The sequence below is a fragment of the Mustela putorius genome, unplaced genomic scaffold (assembly GCF_011764305.1).
Source record: "Mustela putorius furo isolate JIRA1106 unplaced genomic scaffold, ASM1176430v1.1 tig00000867_pilon_pilon_pilon, whole genome shotgun sequence".
NCBI classification, from domain to species: Eukaryota; Metazoa; Chordata; class Mammalia; order Carnivora; family Mustelidae; genus Mustela; species Mustela putorius.
The window spans coordinates 4,203,886-4,225,536 of NW_025421501.1; the positions used below are offsets into that span (position 1 = coordinate 4,203,886).

General features: G+C 36.1%; 1 protein-coding gene across 3 annotated transcripts; it reads right to left on the reverse strand.

Annotated features, from left to right (window-relative positions):
- Nucleotides 1-471: 471 nt before the first annotated feature.
- LOC101670160 (spermatogenesis-associated protein 22-like) lies at nucleotides 472-15,599 on the reverse strand. 3 transcript variants are annotated; one of them, XM_045085469.1, is made up of 9 exons: nucleotides 15,497-15,599; nucleotides 14,014-14,127; nucleotides 12,092-12,220; nucleotides 10,184-10,244; nucleotides 9,957-10,052; nucleotides 6,955-7,288; nucleotides 4,489-4,618; nucleotides 3,948-4,045; nucleotides 472-747 (listed from the first exon to the last, which is right to left on the reverse strand). In XM_045085469.1, the coding sequence occupies exons 2-9, from the start codon at nucleotides 14,054-14,056 to the stop codon at nucleotides 556-558; spliced, it is 1,083 nt and encodes a 360-aa protein (XP_044941404.1). In that variant the 5' UTR covers nucleotides 14,057-14,127; nucleotides 15,497-15,599; the 3' UTR covers nucleotides 472-555. The 3 variants fall into 3 exon arrangements, with proteins under 3 accessions (XP_044941404.1, XP_044941403.1, XP_044941405.1); XM_045085468.1 differs by having other exon boundaries at nucleotides 15,491-15,591; XM_045085470.1 differs by lacking the exon at nucleotides 15,497-15,599 and adding an exon at nucleotides 14,230-15,484.
- Between the last annotated feature and the right edge of the window lie 6,052 nt (nucleotides 15,600-21,651).

The following is a 21,651-nucleotide window of genomic DNA, read 5'->3' on the forward strand; positions in this document are numbered from 1 at the left end:
CTACCACCCACTTTCTTTCTTTCTTTTTTTTTTAACTTTTTCTTTTCAGCATATTCATTGTTTTTGCACCACACCCAGTGCTCCATGCAATGAGTTCTCCCTAATACCCACCACCTTGTTCCCCCAACCTCCTACCCCCTCCCTTCAAGACCCTCAGGTTGTTTTTCAGAGTCCATAGTCTTTCATGGTTTACCTCTCCTTCCAAGTAACAGTACTGATAGTGGGCACCCTTGTCTTATTCCTGATTTTAGTGGGAATGTCCCTATATTTTCCCATTAAGCTTGATGTTGGCTTTTGGGCTGACTCAAATATATTATTACATCATGTTAAATAAGCATCTATTCCTACTATTTTGAGGATTTTTACCTAGAAATGGTTTTTTAATTTTAGCAAATGTACCATTTTCATTTAAAAAAAACTCCACATTTAAAAAGATTGAAATATTTTAATTCAACAAATGAACTACAAAAAACAGCAGCTATAAGTATGGAGATGATCATTTAAACAATAAGAAAATGCTTTAAATTATAATATTTAAACTTCCCTTATTACTATTTAAATTTCATTCATTGTATCAGTATAATATTTCATCTCAGCATCTACAATTTTAACAAAGGCTTGGAAAGTTTTTTGTTCAGAAACAGATGCTGGTCTAACAGAAACACATTTGAAAATATTCTTTTTCTGGTCATAGTTTCCAACACACCTATGAACTCGGCCTCTAATCAGTCTTGGAAGTTCACGATCCTGTTTTTAAAAAAATAAATATCAAAGAAGTTATTATTTACTTCATCTGAATTTCAGTTTTTAAAAACTAATCATATGACCAACTAAATATGAATCACCCCAAAAAGCTGTAATTCCCTCAACCTGATTTAGGGCCCCATTACCTGTAAGACCAAGATAGCTAGGCATATATGGGTGTCCTGCCACAGAAGAAAAACATTCACTTGAGTAGGGCTTCTTACAAGCTGGTAAACTATTGGTCTTAAAGGACTGAATAACTCCCAATGTAGTGGCACATGAATTATTCACTTTATTAGACTGCTAGAGTTCCACTTCCAATAAACAGCAGATCAGGTAGTTCAGAGCAACTCTCTAGCTAAGAACAACTCAAATAGGTGGATGAAATATTTTTAAATCTCCTCATAGACATTAGAGAGCTACCAATGCAGTGAGGGAATAGAGAGACTCCCATCTGGGAAAAGACAGAAGTGCAAAGTGGGGCTTGACATTTAGGAATGTTTCCCCTTGAGATTATCTGTCAAGAACAGCCAAGGCAGTTGAGAGTCTAAGAAACTGAGCAGAGGTTTTGACAGTCTCCTAGGATTGGGAGAGAAAAAAAGGAATCAGAGGCTCCCAAGGAAAAGAGATTCTGGTCACCATTCTCACTCTCACCCTTGGCCTAGGGTTGGTACCCAAAAGGGCTACACCTTTCATGGGACTAGTAAAATGGAAAAAGACCAGCCAGCATCAAATCTTCTGAATCATTAATTAAAGGTGAGTATTCTGGAATTCCCTTCACCAAATGGTCATAAAAAACACTAGGTATAAAAGGTAGCATTGATAATTGCTAAAAAGGCTTTATTAAAAAGCAGAATTTCTGTTCCTCAACAGCCATCACTATGACGAAAAAAGCAGGGCCCCATGTGGCTCAGTCATTAAGCATCTGCCTTCAGCTTGGGTCATGATCAAGCCTGGCATCGAGCCCCACTCAGGCTCCCTACTTGGCGGGAAGCCTGCTTCTCCCTCTCTCACTCCCCTGCCTGTATTTCCTCTTTCACTGTGTCTCTGTCAAATAAATAAATACATCTTTAAAAAAAATAAAAGATTGAAAAAGCAAACTATGGAGTATGAGAAAAAATTTGCAATACAAATAATGGACAAAAAATTGTACCCAAAATAGGCACACACAAAAAACCTCTGATAAATCAGTAAGGATAAAACAATAATTCAATAGAAAAGAGCAAGAGGCCTGAAAAGACTTTACAGAAGAAGGTGTCTAGGTGGCCAGTAAACATACAAGGTGTTCAACCTCATTAGTTATCAGGAACTGCAGAAAAGTTAAGGTAGCACTAAAAACCTACATAGCTGAAATAAAAAAGACTGACAGTACTAAGTGTTGATAAGAATGTAGAAAAACTTAATTCATCTACACTGATTGTGAGAGTCTAAATAAGTACAAACCTTTGGAAAATTCTTAGTAGTAAATAACTTAGTAGTAAATAACTTAGTAGTAAATAACTACTATATTGGAACATACACATGAACTATGATGCAGTGATTTTACTTCTAGGTATATGCTCAACAGAAATATGTGTATATGCACAAGAGATATATACAAGACTATTCATAGAATATTATTCATAACAGCAAAAAATCTGGAAACTTGGATATCACCAACAGTAGAATAGAAAGCTAAATTGTTTTACAACAGAATATTGTACATGGAAATATAAATAAATAGACTATAGCTGCACAAAATATCAGATGAATCTTACAAACATTGTGTTGAGGGACAGACTTTAAAGATATATCATATAATACTATTTATATAAGGTTCAAAACTAAACAGATTTATTTTGTGATATTAAAAATCAGCATAGTAGTTGCTTTTAGGTAGGAGAGAGGAGGTAGAGAATGGGAGGAGACACAGGATGCATGGAGTGACAGCAATGTTCTTTTTCTTAGCCTTGGTAATGTCCACTTTGTGATATGTCATAGGCACATCACAGAACTGTACAATTATGATTTGTATACTTTTAGGTATATGTTCTACTTCAATAAAAGATTTTTTTTTTAAGATTCTATTCATTTATTCATGAGAAACAGAGAAAGAGGAGGCAGAGGGAGAAGCAGACTCCCGGCTTGAGCAGGAAGCCTGATGCGGAACTCAATCCCAGGACGCTGGGACCATGACCTGGGCCGAAGGCAGACGCCCAACCAAGTGAGCCACCCAGGTGCCCTCAATAAAAGATTTTTAAACTTAACAGACTAGAGAAAAATAAGCATTAAAGATATTATAGAAATTAGTAATATACTTACTTTTTTTTATCTACTATGTGTCAGAAAACGTACATTCATATATTTTATTATCTAATCTCCAAAACAACCTTTCAGTAGGAATTGTCTTCCCATTTTACAGATTAAAAAAAACTCAGGGAATTTAAGCAGCTTACTCAAGGTCATAAAGCTAGTAAATAGTGGGGTGAAAATTGGAATCCAAATCTGATTTCAGAATTAATACCAAACTCTTCTACAAAGTATGTAAGTTTTACAAAATCTCCAGCCTCCTTTGTCACCTGCAGCCTTATTCGTCACCAAGAATCTTTCCTAAATCCCAGCCCACTCCCTGCCTTCCTCCAACTTCAGAACCACTGTCCTTCCACACTCTGTTGATTATCCATGCTCTCAGCTTCATGTCCTTGCATATGCTGCCCTCTTACCTAAGAATTCATTCCTCCCACCTCCCACACACTTTGGCTTCATTTATTACTCTTTATTTATTTATTTATTATTATTATTATTATTTATTACTCTTTAAACATGTAAGATAATTTACTACATTCTTGAAAAGTCTTTCTCTGATCTGCCCCATCCTGTCTATTTTATAGCACACTGTACATACCTCTACCTACCACTTATCATACCACAATGTAATATTTATGTACCTCTTTCTATCTGAGACTACAATAAATTCTAAGAGAAAGAGCTGTTTAGCACTTGTATTCTACTTTGTGTCCCTTGCATCTAGTACAGCACCTGGCACACAGTAGGTTATCTCTATTAGCTGAACAAATAAACTTTAAAGTCAGAATTAGAACCAAACGAAATGTTGAAAGTAATACCAAATTGTTAACAGAATTTCTACTATGATGGAATTATAGCCAGCCTTTGTATGTTTGGTTGGCACAAGCTTTGCAAATAATATTTAAACAAATACTCACTATTTCATAAAATACACAAGGCAGAGTGTTTTTCCCATCTCTCATAAGGAAGGTCTTTGAATAATATGGACCAGGTGTAACAGCTGAATCGAGAACAGCTAAGCAACATTAAAATAGGGGAGAAAATCAGTGCTGGTAAAATGCAAATAAAATTTAACAGTGGGAACTAATATTTAAATAACTATTCCTACACAAAGCTCTTCTAGTTTTATTTATACAATAATACAGACTACATCTTAAGCAGGAACAATATCTCTGAAACTTTTAAATATTAAGGAAAACTAAATTTCTGGCCCTATTCAACTCAGGAGTTAAGACAGAGCCCCTGTAACAATCTTTCCCAATTTAACATTATGAATCAGAAGAATACTATCAAAAATAACTAAATACGTCTTAAATCACACAAATCAATAACAAATTTAAGAAATGAAGAAAATCCTAATAAACCTTAATATCCCTTTCCAAATTTTATTTTTAAGATCCCCTAGGTATTCCTATAGACCTTTCAATATATTGTCCAAATAGTTTGAGGTTTACCTACCCAATATTTCAAAAAGAAGTACAGTTTTCTGTGCACGTTCACGCCAGTACTTCATGCTTTCAATAACTGCAGATATAATTCTTAAAGAATTATCTTTTTCCTTGAGCTTTAACTGATAAAATGAGCTTTCCTTTTGAAAAATAAAAACATAGCATTAGAAAAACCTTTTTTTTTTTTTACACTTATCTTAGCCAAAAGGCTGAGAAGCCATTCATTTTTTTTTTCTTGTCATACTCCTTCACTTTCCATGTAAAGATCCTAGGTCCTTATGTATAGAATATATAAGAAAATATTGAAAATTTTAGTAGTTACTCCCTTAAAGTAAAGACATCATTAGCAGTTTATAGGAGGAGAAACTAGGATATACTTGAAGACAATAAACCAAGAAGAAAATTATTTGTATGGACATTCACGCACTCATTTATTTATTCACTGAATATTTTTAGAGCTTTGTGTGCCAATCCTCTGATAAACACAGGTGCATAGAACACAGTTCCTTTCCCTAATGTGTTCACACTCTAACAGGGGAGCCAAACACACTCACTCGTTCATTCCAAAAGTACTTACTGGCATTAACTATGTGCCAAACACAGCTAATGAGGAACCACCACTGAACAAAACAGACAAGATACCTCACCAATATTGCTCTCTAATGGAGTATTCAGAAAATAAACAAATAAATACATAACAGAATGTCAGGAATTAATATATCCTATGAATTCAAGAAAAACAGAGTAAAATGATAAAGAGAAATAGGAATTATTATTTTAAATAGGTTGTTAAGTGAGGGGGGAGGTAACAACAAAATATAAAGGCCCTAAGATGAGAATGTATTTGGCATTTTTAAAGATCAACTAAGAATAAAGTGTGTCAAGTACTAATTTCAGGGGAGAAGAGCGTACTTTCCCTCGTGAGGGTGGCAGTACATCAAAGAACACTTGATGGGACTTTTTTTTCTAACTACAGTTACCTTCCCTCCTCCTCCCCTTCCTAACCAAGATACGAATACCTCCCATTGAGAGCTACTGCCATAATGAACAATTGTTACTAAGGTAACTATCATTCTTTTGTACAAGGAAATATAAGGTTGAAAGCCACTGTGGTATATGCTACATTAGTCAGATTTCTAGCAAAAAAAAAAAAAAAAAAAAATTACCCCAATTGTTGAAAAGACTTCTTAACAGGTGTATGAGCAAAACAAACAGGGTACTGAAGCCCTCGAGACTAACAACAATAAGAGACTTCCATTATTCTTAGGCTGAAAGGACAAGGGAAAGAAATAAAATTATCACACCTGTGAAAGCTGGACTCATGGAAGAGCTGTACCATTTGGGGACAGCTACTGCCCACAATACAACATTTAAACAGGGAGAAAACAGGAAAACCCAACCTCTCTCTCTCCCTTCTGATTTCCTGCCAGTGACTCCCATTGGCTGACCCCTAACAAGAGCTAGCCTGGGGACCTCAGGACGCTATACTACATAGGACAACTAAGCCTTCCAGAGCACCGAGCGTGGAGAGTAAAGAATCTTTTCTTTTTTTCAATTAATTAATTAATTAATTTTAAATTTTTTCAGCGTAACAGTATTCATTATTTTTGCACCACACCCAGTGCTCCATGCAATCCATGCCCTCTCCAATACCCACCGCCTGGTTCCCCAACCTCCCACACCCGCCCCTTCAAAACCCTTAGAGTGTTGGGCCAGGGTACAAGGAAAGGAAGGTAGTGAACAACCAGCACACAAAATATATAGAAGATATTTACAAAGAACAATTAGAGCAAAGGGTGGTGAGAGGAGGAAGTAAGGCTGATGTATAGATATAGGGAAAAAAATAAACCAAAGCAGAGTCATATTAGAGTGCATATCCTGTTGAGAATTGTGAAAGGTCTGAAATGGCTAGTATATATTTGTAGATTATAGAGTATGAAGCTGGAAAAGTAAAATAAACTCTGGCTTGAAGTCCAAATCTAACCTGTTGTCTGTTTTTGTAAACTTTTATTGGAACACAGCCAAGTCTATTATTTATGTATTGTCTATGGTCGCTTTCAAACTACAATGGTAGAGCTAAGTGGTATACTTGAGACAATATGACTTTAAAGTAAAAAAATATTTACTATCTGGCCCTTTAAAAAAAGAGTTTGCTGACCTCTTACAAAAAATTAGACTGACACATAAGGAACTGGGAGAAATTTCTGTAAGTAATAGATAAATTCTCATCATCTCAATAATGAGTCAACAGTGAGATTCAGAACCCGTAGGACACTCTAAGGCAACTATGAAAAGGAACACTCATTCATAATCACAAAGAAAATATTTTGAAACCTTCATCTACACCAGGGACCAGGTATTTGTGTTAATCATGTAATGCATGCCATGAGATTGATTTTTAAATGCTCTTATCTCTGTAATTTAAGTATTTATCTCATATTTTTAAATGTAAATGATCCATATTTATAAAGTTCACCTTAAGACTACTTTTTTCTGGAATATCATCCAACATTTTCTTCTTAAATAAACTTTGTTGACAACTTGGTTTAAATGCCTGTAAAGCACTGCTTTTGTCTAGACCTCTCATTGTGGAGCCAGGTATTTCTGACGAATGTGTTTGTCTGAGTACTTTGGCTTCTCTTTGGTGAGATAAGTTAGGAGGTTCTGATATTCTTAATTGTTTCCCTTGCTGAGCTCCCCAACAGGAATTTATTCCATCATTTGCCACCAGGTTTGTTCTTTTGCATTGAGGCCTAACATCATTTCTGTCCGATGGTTTCCAGCTGGTATTTTTGCTGCCATCCTTGTAGCTGTAATAGATATTTTAAAATTAATATTGGTTTTTTGTTTCTATATACATCTTCTTTTAAAAAATTAATAGTGAAAAATTATGATTTATAAAGTACTTTGTAATTATTGACTAGTTGGAACTTCCAAATACATTATCACAACAACTCTACAATAGATCCTACCTCTCTTTTTAGGTGATGAAACCGAGGAAGTAACTTGCCTGAAGTTATACAGCAAGTTATTGTCAATCTGGAACCCAGAGAATCCTAGTCTCGCAACTCAGAGCTTAGTGTTATAAAGTATATTTTTTAAACTATAGGCTTTCATTTGACAGTGGTTGTCTCTGAGTGGTAAGATTCTGAGGATATTTGCCTGCTTCTTTATGCATTTATTTTTTAAATTTTCTACAATAAAATTTTAACAAGTTAAGTTATGGCTTATAGGTGATTTTAAATCACAAGGAGAATAAATACAAGCAGTGTAGATAACTTTGATTAGAAATTTTATTTCTGGGTAATTTTCCTGAAACTATCACTGGTATTACAAGGGGGCAAATAATACAACTCATCCCTTATTAGAGAAAATAATAGAGGTTCCCCAGTGACCAGGCACAAGTCCAGATTGTATGGGGCCTGAAGCTTGTTAATGTGGGCAGCCTTCTTAAGTAAATTGGGTGCAAAATTAGGTATGAAAATAAGGACAGGAGAAATCATGAATAATTTCAAACCTTTAAAAGTTGTTAAATCTCACAAACTTCAAAATATCCAGAAAAAAAATTACTTGTATTTTTATTAATTAACTGTCTGATACACCTCTTTAAAATTTTTTCCTACATTCACCACCTCTTCATATGACAGCAATTTTATTTTCAGTAGAGAGAACAGAAACCAAACTTCGCCTTTCTCCTCTCATGGCTATAAAAATTATGTTTATTATTCAATTTAGAAAAGCTTCTTTGTTTCACAACTCCTTATTTTTTTTTAAGATTTTATTTATTTATTTGACAGACAAGTAGGCAGAGAGGCAGGCAGAGAGAGAGGAGCAAGCCGACTCCCTGCTGAGCAGAGAGCCCAATATGGAGCATGATCCCAGGATCCGAACCAAGGGCGGAGGCTTTAACCCACTGAGCCACCTAAGTACCCCTCACAGCTCCTTATTGATAATGCATTTTAACTTCTTCCCACATTTTTGTCTAGGAGGCGCTCCTGGCCTGGGAACAAGCCCTGGAAGGACCACAGTCCTTTGACCTTCCTGACTGAGCCCACACAAGGATGCTGCTTCAGCAGCCAATCTAGCTCAGCCACGTCCTCAAATCCCAACCAGACCATGAAAGGTACTAAAGCTGTAGTGGCTTCTAAAAAGGGAAGGGTAGTGTCTGCTTTGGATCCTTCTCTTTGGATCTAGGTGTTCAATGAGATCCCAAGAACAAGCTGTTAATGGGGGCTACATGGATGTGAAGATAAAGCAGAGATTCTAAACCTAAGCAGAGAACCAGAGTTTCAGCAGATTATCAGCCACCTACCTGGGTTTTCAAATGGTTTTTGCTCCTGGATTATCTGTTGTTATAGTCCAACTGTCTGATAGATTATCTATGATTTCAAATTGGAATATCTAATACTGACTGCCTGTCCATATTACAATGTTACCTAATTCTCAAATGCCAGTCAGAAGGCATTTTCTTACAGCATCTGCAGCTGAAACTGTGCCTCTGAGGACGATCTCAAACCACTGAATGGCCTAGGTAATAAGCCCTGGTTCTAAAGAATGTAACTAAATGGTTCTGAGGAAACCAGCATGAGCAAAACTAATTTTAAAATATATATATTTTTTTGATGTACTTATTAAGTATTTTATTAATGTTTCTCCCCTTTAAAAAATATGGTATCTCAAATAAAAGTGAAGGTAAGGTTAACTTTACAGGATTGCTGTAAGGATTATTAAAATAATGTACCATAGCACTAAACAAGACTGATAGAAGATATGTGTTTGATGTTGTTTCTCTAATATTTTGTTCCCAAAATTATTTCCTTCGGTAGTTACTAGTTACTCAAGAATACTAAAATCCTCAACCTAACAAATAACCCATGTCCTTTCCCTAACTATTTATTTTTTCATCCTATTTAGGGATTAAACTTAGACTCTTACAGCAATAATCCAGGAGCATTCTCACCATCTTCCTTAACGGTCATCTTCATTTCCTGAGAACCTACCACTGTTTATGTACACACATTTTGGTCATCATCTTTCTTTCTTACTCTGTTCTGTTTATGGAGCTGACTGTCTTACTAGGGTGAAATTCACCATTCTATTTGGTTGGCAATTCCTAAATATATCCGACACTAAAATACAGTTATTCCTGACTCTTTACCTACTGCCAATTAGATTATTAATGATCTGTAGCATGATGACAAATATAGGCAGAAATTTCGATATAACGTGAAGAACGCTTTGGAAACATATTCACTGACAAATTTGCCCATTTTTAAAAAATTTGCCTATTTTTAAAGTCTTATATAGCATTTTTAAACTTCTTTTATAAAACGTAGCTAATACTGCTATGGGGTTAGTTACTATTTAGCTTAAAAATTTCCTAAATGTAATTTTGCCTGAGGAAGGAAGAGGGAATGGAGGAGAGAAAAAGAGGGGAAGGAGAAGGATAGAAAAAAGAGAAATCTTAAGTAAACTCACCTCCAGTGACTCTTGCTTCTTTCAGTATTTAATTGAATAGACTTAGACACAGAATCTTGACTTCTCGGAGGATGAGAAACTGAATGTGGTATTTGCCTTTCAAAGAAATAGGTCTTATTAAATATTAACAGTTTGTTTCCAAACTGAGAAATGTAAAATATACAATGAAGAATAACATCAGTCAGTAACAGACACATATAGTCAGTGGTATATATTTTTCCACCTACCCTGTGTTCACTGTTTTCACTGAAGGAGGAAACTCTGGATTCACAGCTTCCCAAGCCCAATCTCAAAAGATACAAATAGCATAGACAAAAGTAAGATATTTATCATTTTTTAAAAACAATCACTTCATATTTATTTAATAGGTGGAAAACTAAAAGCCTAGAGAAGAAAAGGACTTGGAAGATATGGGTATGTTCTTCAAACAGCACTTTATTGTGGAATTTGTCACAGCCTGCCTTATTAATTTTCATAGATGTCTTCCTTTCTCATTATATTTTAAACAAAGGTAGTAGTTTAATCTGTATCTTTTCCATGATCAGTTCTAGTGTAGTACCTTGTACTTTGTAGCATGAATTTAGTGTAATCAATGTTTCTTCAATTTTTTTGAACCCAACCCACAGCAAAAAGTACATCATAGCCCAGAATATATGCACACACAGACGTACACACATGCATGGTGTACATGAGAGAGAGAGAGAGAGAGAGAGACAAAGGAGAGAGAACATAACAAAACTGAAATATCAATTTGTATCCTTACCATGTGTGATGCTCCCTGACATTTTCTATTCTACTCTATTCTCTTCTATTTCCTTCTTTAAAGATTGTTTCCCATCCAAACTAATGGATCAAGATGAAAATTTGAAAAACACTGAGCTAGCCATATCTCTTACCCAATATAAGAATCATATTACATCTCTGACAGATTTTAATCCTGCTCAGAGCTTGGACAGTACAGTATTTCAGAAGGATGAACATTTCCCTGAGGACAACATTCATGCTATTTATAAAAATACTTTAAATGTCAGAGAATTTTTTTAGATGGCAGACGATGATCAGATAAATGCCAATTTATGCACATCCATATGGATTTTTTCTTTTGTCAATAAAAATGAAAATAATATAAAATTCCTACTTTGAATTCCTCAAATGTGGAAGAAAAGAAAATAATTATAGATTTACAAGCAGACAAAGGCCTGGAGGGGTGAGGGAGAGAGAGGAAGGGAGAGAAATTTTAAAATTCTAGTTGCAAAATATCTTATTAAAGATTTTTAAGGTATCCTCAAAAATATATAAATGTATACAATCAGCATATACCAAGTATATTTCAGAATACCTGCCTGTCCGTGCCTTTTTCTGAAGAGGAATAAAAAGTCAGCAAACATTAAGACCTCTCAGCACCCACCACCACAGCTAACTGTTGCAGAGATGAGAGGCCTAATCATAAAGCTAAACCAGAATTTTAGTGACCTTACTTAAAAAGATGTGCTGAACCAAAGGCTGTCTTTAGAATTTAATCAAAAGATACAGAAGGCAGTCAACAGTGGACTCTGGGAACTAGAAGTAAAAGGCTATGTTAACTTCCAGCAAAGATAATTTAGTTCATGGGCTGGCTGAAGTTATAAGGAAGCCAACTGGATGAGAGAAATAAAGTAACAAATGAAGAGAAGCAAAAATGCTCAGAAGAGAAAAAAGCCAAGCAGTAGAAATTTTAGGCTTCTATCCTTCCTAAAGTCTAAATTTTCTCCCGTTTTTCCTGTGTTCATGTGTACACAGATCCCAATTCCTGAGGCAACTTGAGTTTCACCACTCTTTATCACCACATGCCTAAGTTACAATATCCATATATCTTGAAAAAGAAAAAAACAAATCTTTACAATGTGGGTTACAAGTTCATTAGAACAAAGGCTTCAGAACTAAGATACTCCATTTAAATGCTAAGCCACCCTTGTAGACAAGGAAACTCAAACTACTGTACTGGAATGTTCAGAAAGAGCCAAGTAATCCCTATATTTGGATAGGGGAAAGAAGAAAAAAATAAACTTTCTATTTCCATTGTAATAAAATTAAAATGTTAATTTTCTATCATCTTAATTCCTATTTTTTTTTAAATTTTCACCATATTTCCTTACCTGGTGGTAAAGGAGGGAAATCATAACTGTCAGAAGCAGTACTGCTACTTGGATCATTTGTAAGTGGATTGGATGTTAATGGCTGTCTATTCCTCTTCTTCTGATTGAACAATGGTACAGGCAAACAGCCTAAATTGAATGTACCAATAAATTAGTACATAATAGGCAGATAGATCTAGTTATAGAATAATTGTGTATAATAACAACTTTGATTTGTCTGCTTCTATATGTTAATTTTATACTTATTACAGATCTATTTCTGTATCTTTGCATTGATTTTTACATTCTTTTTAAGGTCCCAAATAACCTCATTTGTCTCTATTAAAAACTCCTTTCCTGTTCTACATTAACTCTGATTTAATTTCACTTGTTTGGAAGTAATTCCCATCTCCTTCCTCACCCCCCAACCCTTTCCAAATCCACTTTTTGTTTTCCTTATTTCCTTTCTGTGCTTCTTATTACCATGTCAAATGGAGGGGGGCCCTTCAAATACAATAGAAGTGAGGGAGAACCAAACTCTGACCCATGCTTTCCAAAACCCTAACCACTCTTTGGACTGTGACAGCACACCCTTTAGGGCCATGGTTCTCCAACTTTAGTCTGACTAAGATTTACATGGAATTTTCCTTAACACGCCAGTTCCTAGACCCCACTCTCATGGATTTTATTTCAACAGATTTAGTTTGGAATCCAAAACTCTGAATTTTAACATGCACTCCAGGTGTCTGTAATGCATATTTTCTGGGATCATTTTCTGAATGCTTAAAGTGATAATATTCAATCCACATGAGGATAAATAAATATTACGTCCAAGCCCTCTAGCTGGGAGGCCTGGGATCTCAAGTCAAGCCAAAAGTCAGAATTTATAAACACTAAAACTAGAAGGGATCTCAGACAAAAAGGGATTTGAAAAGCTTGCATAGTGCCTAGATAGGGCCCAAGCTTCCTAAATCTCAGTTCAGATTATCTTGCCACTAGAACATACCCTAGCTGATCTATCAACACGTATACTATGGAGAAAATATAGACTCTATGATAACTGTATGCCAAAAGGCTGGGAAACTTATGTGAGCTCTGAAATCAGACTGCCTGAGTTTGAGTCACAACTTCCAAGTATAAATTTGGGCAATTTCCTTAACTCATTCTGCTATTATGACATACACAGAGAAGGCGGGAAATATAGTAATTAAGAGCATGAACACTAGAGCCAGATTCCTAGGTCCAAATGCTGGCTGGCTCTGCCACTTCATTAATTACTTACTTAACCTCTCTGTGCCTAAGTTTCTCATCTGGAAAACAGGAATGATAATTATAATGCCTATCCCAGAGGGCTGGTGTAAGGAGTAAATAAATTAATACATATAATTAAATGCTAGAATACAGTACAGCTATCATAAATCGCTATGACTGTCTTCACTGTGCATTATCACTACACTCCTGGTTCTCCTCATCCTTATCCTCTATCCTTTTACTAACTAATAAATCGGGAAAGCAGAAACGGTAGGGGAAGTTGTTAGGGAGATAGAAATATTTCAAATAAGAAAGTCACAAATACAAATAGAATAATAATAGAAATAAATCTATTTCTATGTTTTCAGCTTAAAAGTGAACAACAACTCAAGCACATAAAGTTTGTAGAAAGAATGCTAGGGTAAATCCAGGAATGTTTCATTTTACTCCTACCTCTGCCACTGAAAGTTCTGAATAAGTTATTTCATTTCCTTGGACCTAAAAAGTAAAGAGGCTAGACTATATGTTCTTTACCTAAAAGTAAAGAGGCTAGACTATATGTCCAATCTTTTTTAAAAGTTCCTTCCAAAATGTCCCATCTATAAACTTCACAAGGTTTACATGGTATATAAAGATATACAAAATTTAAAATAAAAATTCAATAAATAAAATTGAATATAATTGTTCAATACCTGCTGTACTTCGAGTTGAATTTTCGCTTAGGTTTCTCTTCATTTTTTTCAATATCAAAGTCTGTAACGTTTCTTCAGCATTCCAAATTTACAAATGAAGTTGTTTGACTAAATCTTCAAAGAAAGAAATTTGCAACTCACATTGTATCAACAAAAAAAATCAAATTCTCAGCCTAGTAATTACTGAAATTAGGATTTAACACTATGATTTCAAACCTGATAAGGGAATCACTTTACAGCACCTTTTCTTCCTGCATAAGAATTTGTAACAATCTGCTTTTCCAACTCTGTTCGAAATTGGTTAGGACTAAGGTGGCTATTCCGCTCTTCCTAAACATGCACGGATTTTCACACACTCTACATAATGTATTCTAGGGCCAAGGACTCATAATAGCACCAGTTCTGAAACAAATGTATAAAGAGGGAAATGGACTACAACACTGACAAACTGGTATGCTTACAAGGCAACCAAAGAAACAAAAACAATTGAACTAACCGCATGAGAACAAGCTCTATCTCACTTTAAAACACTGGAGATCACTTGCTTTGGCCACTAATTTGAGACCCTGTATTATATAATATCAAAGACTAAAGCCACAAAATCCAGAATAATTATAACGGTAAGTTTCTATTCAGTGTCTACATAACTCCAACAAGTGAAAGAAGGTTTTTGTTTTTTCTTCTACAACAAAGTATGTTGTAATTTTTTCCATGTTTAGCGTCCTAATATATTTCAATCCCAATTGAATTCAACAAACACCTATTACATGAAAAGGCAAAACACAAATGTAAACAACGTAATTTCTGTTCCTAAACTCACTATCCAATGAGGAAAACAGACCTGAATACAACAATGTAAATCGTACTGAGATAAACAGGCATGTCCAAATACCACTTATAGAAATAAAACTTGGGAAACATTAAGTGCAGAGACGGTTTCTGCTTTGTTTCCACATCCAGGGCTTGAAGCCGGATATAGCAAGCCCTTTAGAAAACATTCTTGATGTCATTCTAGGAAGAAAAAGAGAGGTTGTGCGACTTTTTCTCCTCACAGAAATACCAAGGGAACTCACACACTGAACCAGAGAGGGGCTTACAAGGGCTATCACATTTCCGAATACCACGCAAACAAAATCAGCATCCTCCCCCGGACCATGGAGTCCGGAACACCGAGTTGCTCGACCCTAACTTCTAACTGGACCCCGATGGCGGTTGACAGCGTCGATGAGCAAGAAGTATGTCCAATGTACACACGCGCGCACACACACACACACACACTCCCCCCAGTTCCCCCCGCCAAAGCCCACTGTCTCGTCTCAAATGGCGACCAGGAGGCCCTATTACGGCTCCTCCTAGGCGGCCCAGTCAGAGGTAAGTGCTCTTCCAACGACTACTGATCTGGGGACGGGGGGAGTTTGGTAAGTAGGGATAATACAGTCTTTCCCTTCTTGACCCTCCAGCCAACACGACACGCAACTTCAACCTTCAGGTTCCTACGCCTCGAAAAACCGTCGTCTTCGGCCTGTTGCGTCCCGCGACACACTCCAGCCAGCTACGGCCCACTTCCCGGCCTCCGAAAAAGCGCGAGAAGTCGAGCTTTACGCAGACGCGCCGCCACCCGCGCCTCCAATTGCGCAGGCGCAGAGGTTAGCTGTGTTTGGGTTATTGGTGCAAATGGTGTCCTCTGGCCCGTGGGCGATGAGAAGGACACATGCTCGCTATCTTGGGAAGGAGAACGTTAACGCACCTCCCACTCACAACTGTGAGGTACGTAGCACAGGAATGGCTGTAGGGACACACCTGTTTCTGTTCACTGCTGAGGTGTACCCAGGACTAGTGGCCCAACACACCCTCCCCTCCCGCCCTCACGCGCACGTATATTTTAGGTTCTAGACCTCAATTTGTAAGATGCTGGGAGTTCACTTAGAAGAGAGTAACTCAAAGGCCACAGGCCTCAAAACCAGGTCATGGGGTTTGTTTCAACTCCCTTGGTCATAGCTGGGAATTAAAATCGCTTGGCAGCCAGTGGGAGAGCTGAGGCTGGTTTGAAGAGGGCCCTGCAAATCCAAGTGGAGTCAGTAAGGCTGGGCCTGTGCTGTGCAAGCTCGGTGGAGAACTAGCACTTGAGACCGGGGGTAGGAAACGGGATGGTGCAGTGAGGGGCTCTGACCCTCACAGGATAGACGGTCCCTGCCTGGCCTCTGGTCTTGGGCAAGTTATTGACCTCCTCTAAACCTATATTTCGCTTCCCAATATAACTATTTAATTAACTGTCCTCAAAGTATTAAAATAGAGAATGAACAGTCCTGGCACACAGTAAATGCTCAGTAAATGTTAGCTTTTATTGGGTAACAGTTGCTATTTACTGAATGTTTACTAGAGGCCAGAAATAGTAATCCTAGCTCCACTTGGAGTCCAAGACATGTTTTGTTGTTAGTATAACTTCTGACCATTTGAAGACTGGGATAGGTGAACAGAAATGTGCAGAGGGTCTAGAGACGGGGGAAGGTTATTGGTACAGGCCTAGGACTATGAAACCATGTGACATGTACAGTTGACCCTTGAACAGCACAGGTTTCAACCATGCAGGTCTAGTTACACATTTTTTTTTAAGATTTTATTTATTTATTTGACATAGACACAGCAAGAGAGGGAACACAAGCAGAGGGAGTGGGAGAGAGAGAAGCAGGCTTCCCACCAAGCAGGGAGCCTGATGTGGGGCTTGATCCCAAGAGCCTGGGATCATGACCTGAGCTGAAGGGAGATGCCCAAGGACTGAGCTACACAGGAGCCCCTATATATGGATTTTTTTAGAGTATGATATTGTACATGTATTTTCTCTGCCATGATTTTCTTAATAACATTTTCTTTTCTTGAGCTTACTTTATTGTAAGGAGACAGTATATGATACATACACAAAATACGTGTTAATTGTCTCTTGGTAAGGCTTCTAGTCAGCAGTAGTCTATTAGTAATTTAAGTTGTTGGGGAGTCAGAAGTTATACAAGGATTTTCAACTGCTTGGAGGTCAACACCCCTAACCCCTGTTGTTGGAGGGCCAACTCTTGTAAGATTAAGTCAGAAGAAGAATGAGGGGCACCTGAGTGGCTCAGTCGATTAAGGCACGGACTCTTGATTTTGGCTCTTGCCATGATCTCAGGGTTGTGAGATAGAGCCCTACATCAGGCTCCCCACTAGGTGTGGAACATGCATATGAGTCTCTCTCTCCTTCTCTCTCTGCCCCTCTCCCTCCTTTAAAAAAAAAAAAGAAAGAATAAGTATGAATGCCAAACTAAGGAATAACTTTGAAGGAATAGTGTCTTCATTTAATCTGAAAAAGATTTCATACAATAAAATGTTTGAAAAGATTTGTGAGTTGTCATGGTTCCAAAAAAGAGACCTTTAAAAATGACTACAAGCTTTGGGGAAACCGATTTTTACCTTACACACACACACACACACACACATACCCCACACACACCCCAAAAATGGATTTCTCATTAAAAACAAATACTTTAAACCCACTATGAGCAACATGTGTGTTACGTCTGTAGGGCTACTGACATGGTCAATGTGGAATCTTTACTAGCAGTGTATAAATTACCTGTATTATACTGATCTTGTTTTGGCTACACTGATTTGTTTTCATCTGGAAAGTTGGTCAGAATGCGTGACAGCAAGAGGGCCACAAAGGAAGGAAAAAATTTAAATAGTGAGTTTGATTAATTACATGACTGCTGGACAAGTGCATTATGAATGAGATAACTTCCTTATATGTAATATTGGAGAGAAGACCCTCCTTGTCCTCCAGTCATACTATTTTGTAAACAACAACTTAAATGTGTCTCCTACAAAATTTTTTGCATGCATTTATTGGATGACCAAGACTATGAAAAATTTATTCTCACTTTGTTTTATATTACATTATTTTACTAATAAATCAGGCACCATCACCCCTACAAAACATTTGTAGTGCTGGAAATTACTAGGCTTATTCTTTTAAATACTTCCAAACATTAAATATTCAACCTAATAGTGAGATGGTGATGAATAGAAAGCGTTCCACTTTGTATATCATCAGTTCTTTGAATTTTCAAAAAAGAATTAGACTAATAAAAATTTTTAGATTGTAGAGTTCAAAAATTGGGTGTGCTTTGGGAAACAGGGAGTTAAAAATCTTTTGGAAGTTAACTTGGTATAAGAGTATGAAAAGCCTCTGTTGCTCTAGTTCTAAGGAAATGCTCTCCTTTTTTTCTAATAAAGCTTTCTGCAGAAGACGAACTGTACACAATAAACAAGGTAAGTATAGGACGGAATTGCTGTAACTCTTTAACTCTCAAAAAAGTTATTCATTTTGACATGTAACGGAAACTTCATTTGTGAACGTTAAATGTGCTTCAAAGTGTTGATCTGTTACAATTCCATAAAAACAAGCCACGAAATGCCAGTCATTTGTGCCAGCTACGAGTAAATAACCAAGGCAGCATTTCCAGAGAGACTAGGGCAAAGGACAGAACTAACCACAATCAGCAGAAAAGAAATAAAACATAACCAAGTGTTAATAATTCGCCATAATTACAACTCTTAAAACAAAAGTATACAATACAACTATCATTTGTTAACATTTAGGCTTGTTTTCAGAATCTCTACACTGAAGTGTTCTGTGTAAGTTGATGTGGATAGAAAATTAAAGGCTACAGAGGCATTTTCTTAGGTTAGAATGGAAATTTTAATGTGTAAATTTGGATTTCATTATTTTGCTTTCTCTAGCTCTGTATTACAATTTTTTAAAGGAAGAACATAGGTATTAGTTTATTAAATATTATGAAACAGTCACATTTTATATTCTCCAACATGTGTTTTGTTTATATGCTTGTTGTTTCCTGAGCACACTGTAGTAACTGCTTATGTGAATTCCAAAAGAACAAAATTAGAACTTTGGGAAAGTCCAAAAATAACAGGAAGCACCCTGTTCTGTAATAAAACACTGCGCTTACAATCAGAAAACTTGGGTCCCAGCTCGATTTTCTCCTGGTAGCTGAGGGACTTTTCCTTTAACACTGCACTGGGAATGTCAATACTTCACCCACCCTATCTTGAAAAGTGAATATATGAATAAACTGAGATAACATGTGGGAAATTTCATTATAAATCAAACTTTTCTTTGGTTGTAATGAATTTCTCTTGTTGTACTCCTATCAAACAATGTGGCATTACTAGTACATAATATTTCCAGTACTTGAACGTATTTGCCTTTCTGGATGATTGAACATGAAATCAAATCTGATTTGGTTCAGAGTCATTTTTCCAAAGGAATGTAATCATCTTAGTATTCTGGATAGTTTCCCCTAATAAGGCCGCCTATTGAGTAACACATTCCAATGAAAAGTCTGTGCTGCCAGTAAGTTAGACTGTGTATTACAATAAACTCCTAATTTAGTTAGTATATATAGCATGCCACCAAGACATTTTCAAGCATTACAAAGACTTGAAAATTACCCCCAGTTGCTTTTCCTTTAGAATTAAGGCAAAAAATGAGGATGATTCCTAAAGAAATAGATGGAATTATCAAAAGCTCATCAGAAAGAAATAAAAGCATACTTCAAAGTAGCTTTTTAAGTCCCAGGGATCATTTATTTGGTTCTTGTGTCTCTGACCATGAAAAAGCTACTGAAAGAATACTATTTCAGTAGAGGAGAAGGTCTCTTAGGATCTGTCTGTCTTTGGCTGTTTTTGGAAGTGAGATTCAAATGTCCTCCGATGATGAAATGGATTTAAACTTATTTCAGAGTAGAAATGTTTTCAAATGTGAGTGGAAACATAAATATCAAATAATAGCATGCATATTATGAGCCACTTCTTTTTTTATACATATTTTTAAATTCTTCATATTTTTAAGGATTAGAAAAATATAAACTATTTTTACTATCACAAGTAATTGTAGAAGCACCAATAGGCGACCTTCTAGCTGAAAGAAAAACAGAATTTTTGTATTAGTATGAGATTCTAATTTATTATTGCATTTAGATTGACTGACATTGTGAGGGAGTCAGAAGTTAAACAGTTGTGCCTAGTTAACCTCTGCATATTTTAATCCAAATATGGTAACGGGCAGGGCTAAAGAAGGGAGTGTCCCTACAATAAACAGGGCTCTGAACTTGTAACAGAATATTAAATTATACTCCACTCACGAGAACTCTGCACTTTGCACTTTGGTTAAAGTCTCGTTTAAATTTAAATTTCTAAACTTTTCTTAAGAAATTAAGTTTTATTTGATCTCCTCTTTTCTGAATTGCAGAAATCAGATAAAACTACTTGATAAAAATGACTTCTTGTCATGTTACTAAAGATCCTATAAAAAAGGTTGCTATCTTTGGAGGAACTCATGGGAATGAGTTAACAGGAGTATTTCTAGTCAAGCACTGGCTGGAGAATGGCACTGAGATTCAGAGAACAGGGCTGGAAGTAAAACCATTTATTACCAACCCAAGAGCAGTGAAGAAATGTACCAGATATGTTGACTGTGACCTGAATCGAGTTTTTGACCCTGAAAATCTTGGGTAAGACTGTATTTTGTATTGTATGCATGGGAACATGTATGGGTGTGTGAAAAGTGAGAGAATATATATGTGTAGCACATGATATACAAATCTGTACATATAATTGCTGTTATGAATAAGATCACTTTCACTTTTAATCATACTATACTATGAATTTCTCCGTGACCTAAACTGGGCATTCACATGCTCTCTTATAAACTTTTGAAAGCATCAGGCTGTTCTTAACTGATTTTCTTTTTAAATGCATTCTGTAAAGACTGAGACAAAAAATAACAATGGTTTTTATTTTTAAGCCATATCTTTAAAGAAACAGATTTAATGGTCTTAAAATTTATTAGTGTTTGGCCACTACACTTGCATACATATTTGTTAGTTTTCTAGGTGGTTCGCCACTATGTGTTTATACCACTACGTTTATGGTAGTACATAAACTTCTAGTCAAGAATATTGTAACATTTCAATTAATATTTAGTATATGTGCTGCCGAAGCGAGCACACATTTCAATTAATATTTAATGAAAAATGTGAATAAATGCCCATCATCAAAAAAAAAAAAGATCAGGCCACCCTGTGAAATGAGGAGTAAATGTACTGGCTTCAGTGGAGGATCACTGAGAGTTAAAGATACTTCACCTGCATGTTCTGAATTTAAATTGCAACTGGCTTATAATACATTGCACACAATATACAATAATAATACTCTAGGTATTAGTTATGATACATAATATAAATAATAAGTATTTTGCCTTTGTTTACATCTTTGTAGGTCCTAGTGTAGATATAGATATATAAGTCTCTTAGTATAATTTGCTTCTTATCACTTTCTTTTATTTACCTAAAAATATTATTAAACACCTACTCTTTATGGGGCACTGTGCCAGGTACCGTGGGAGTACAAAGCTATGTACAAAATGTTTTTGCCAACATCAAGTAAGAAGACTACTAAGATAGAAGACATGCAAAGGAACAACAAATACAGCACTGATTTATGTACTCATTTTCTAATAAAGACTAAATTCAGTTTAGAGTTTCTTAAATTTAATCTCACAGTCAACCAAAAGATGGTTATGACTTTTAG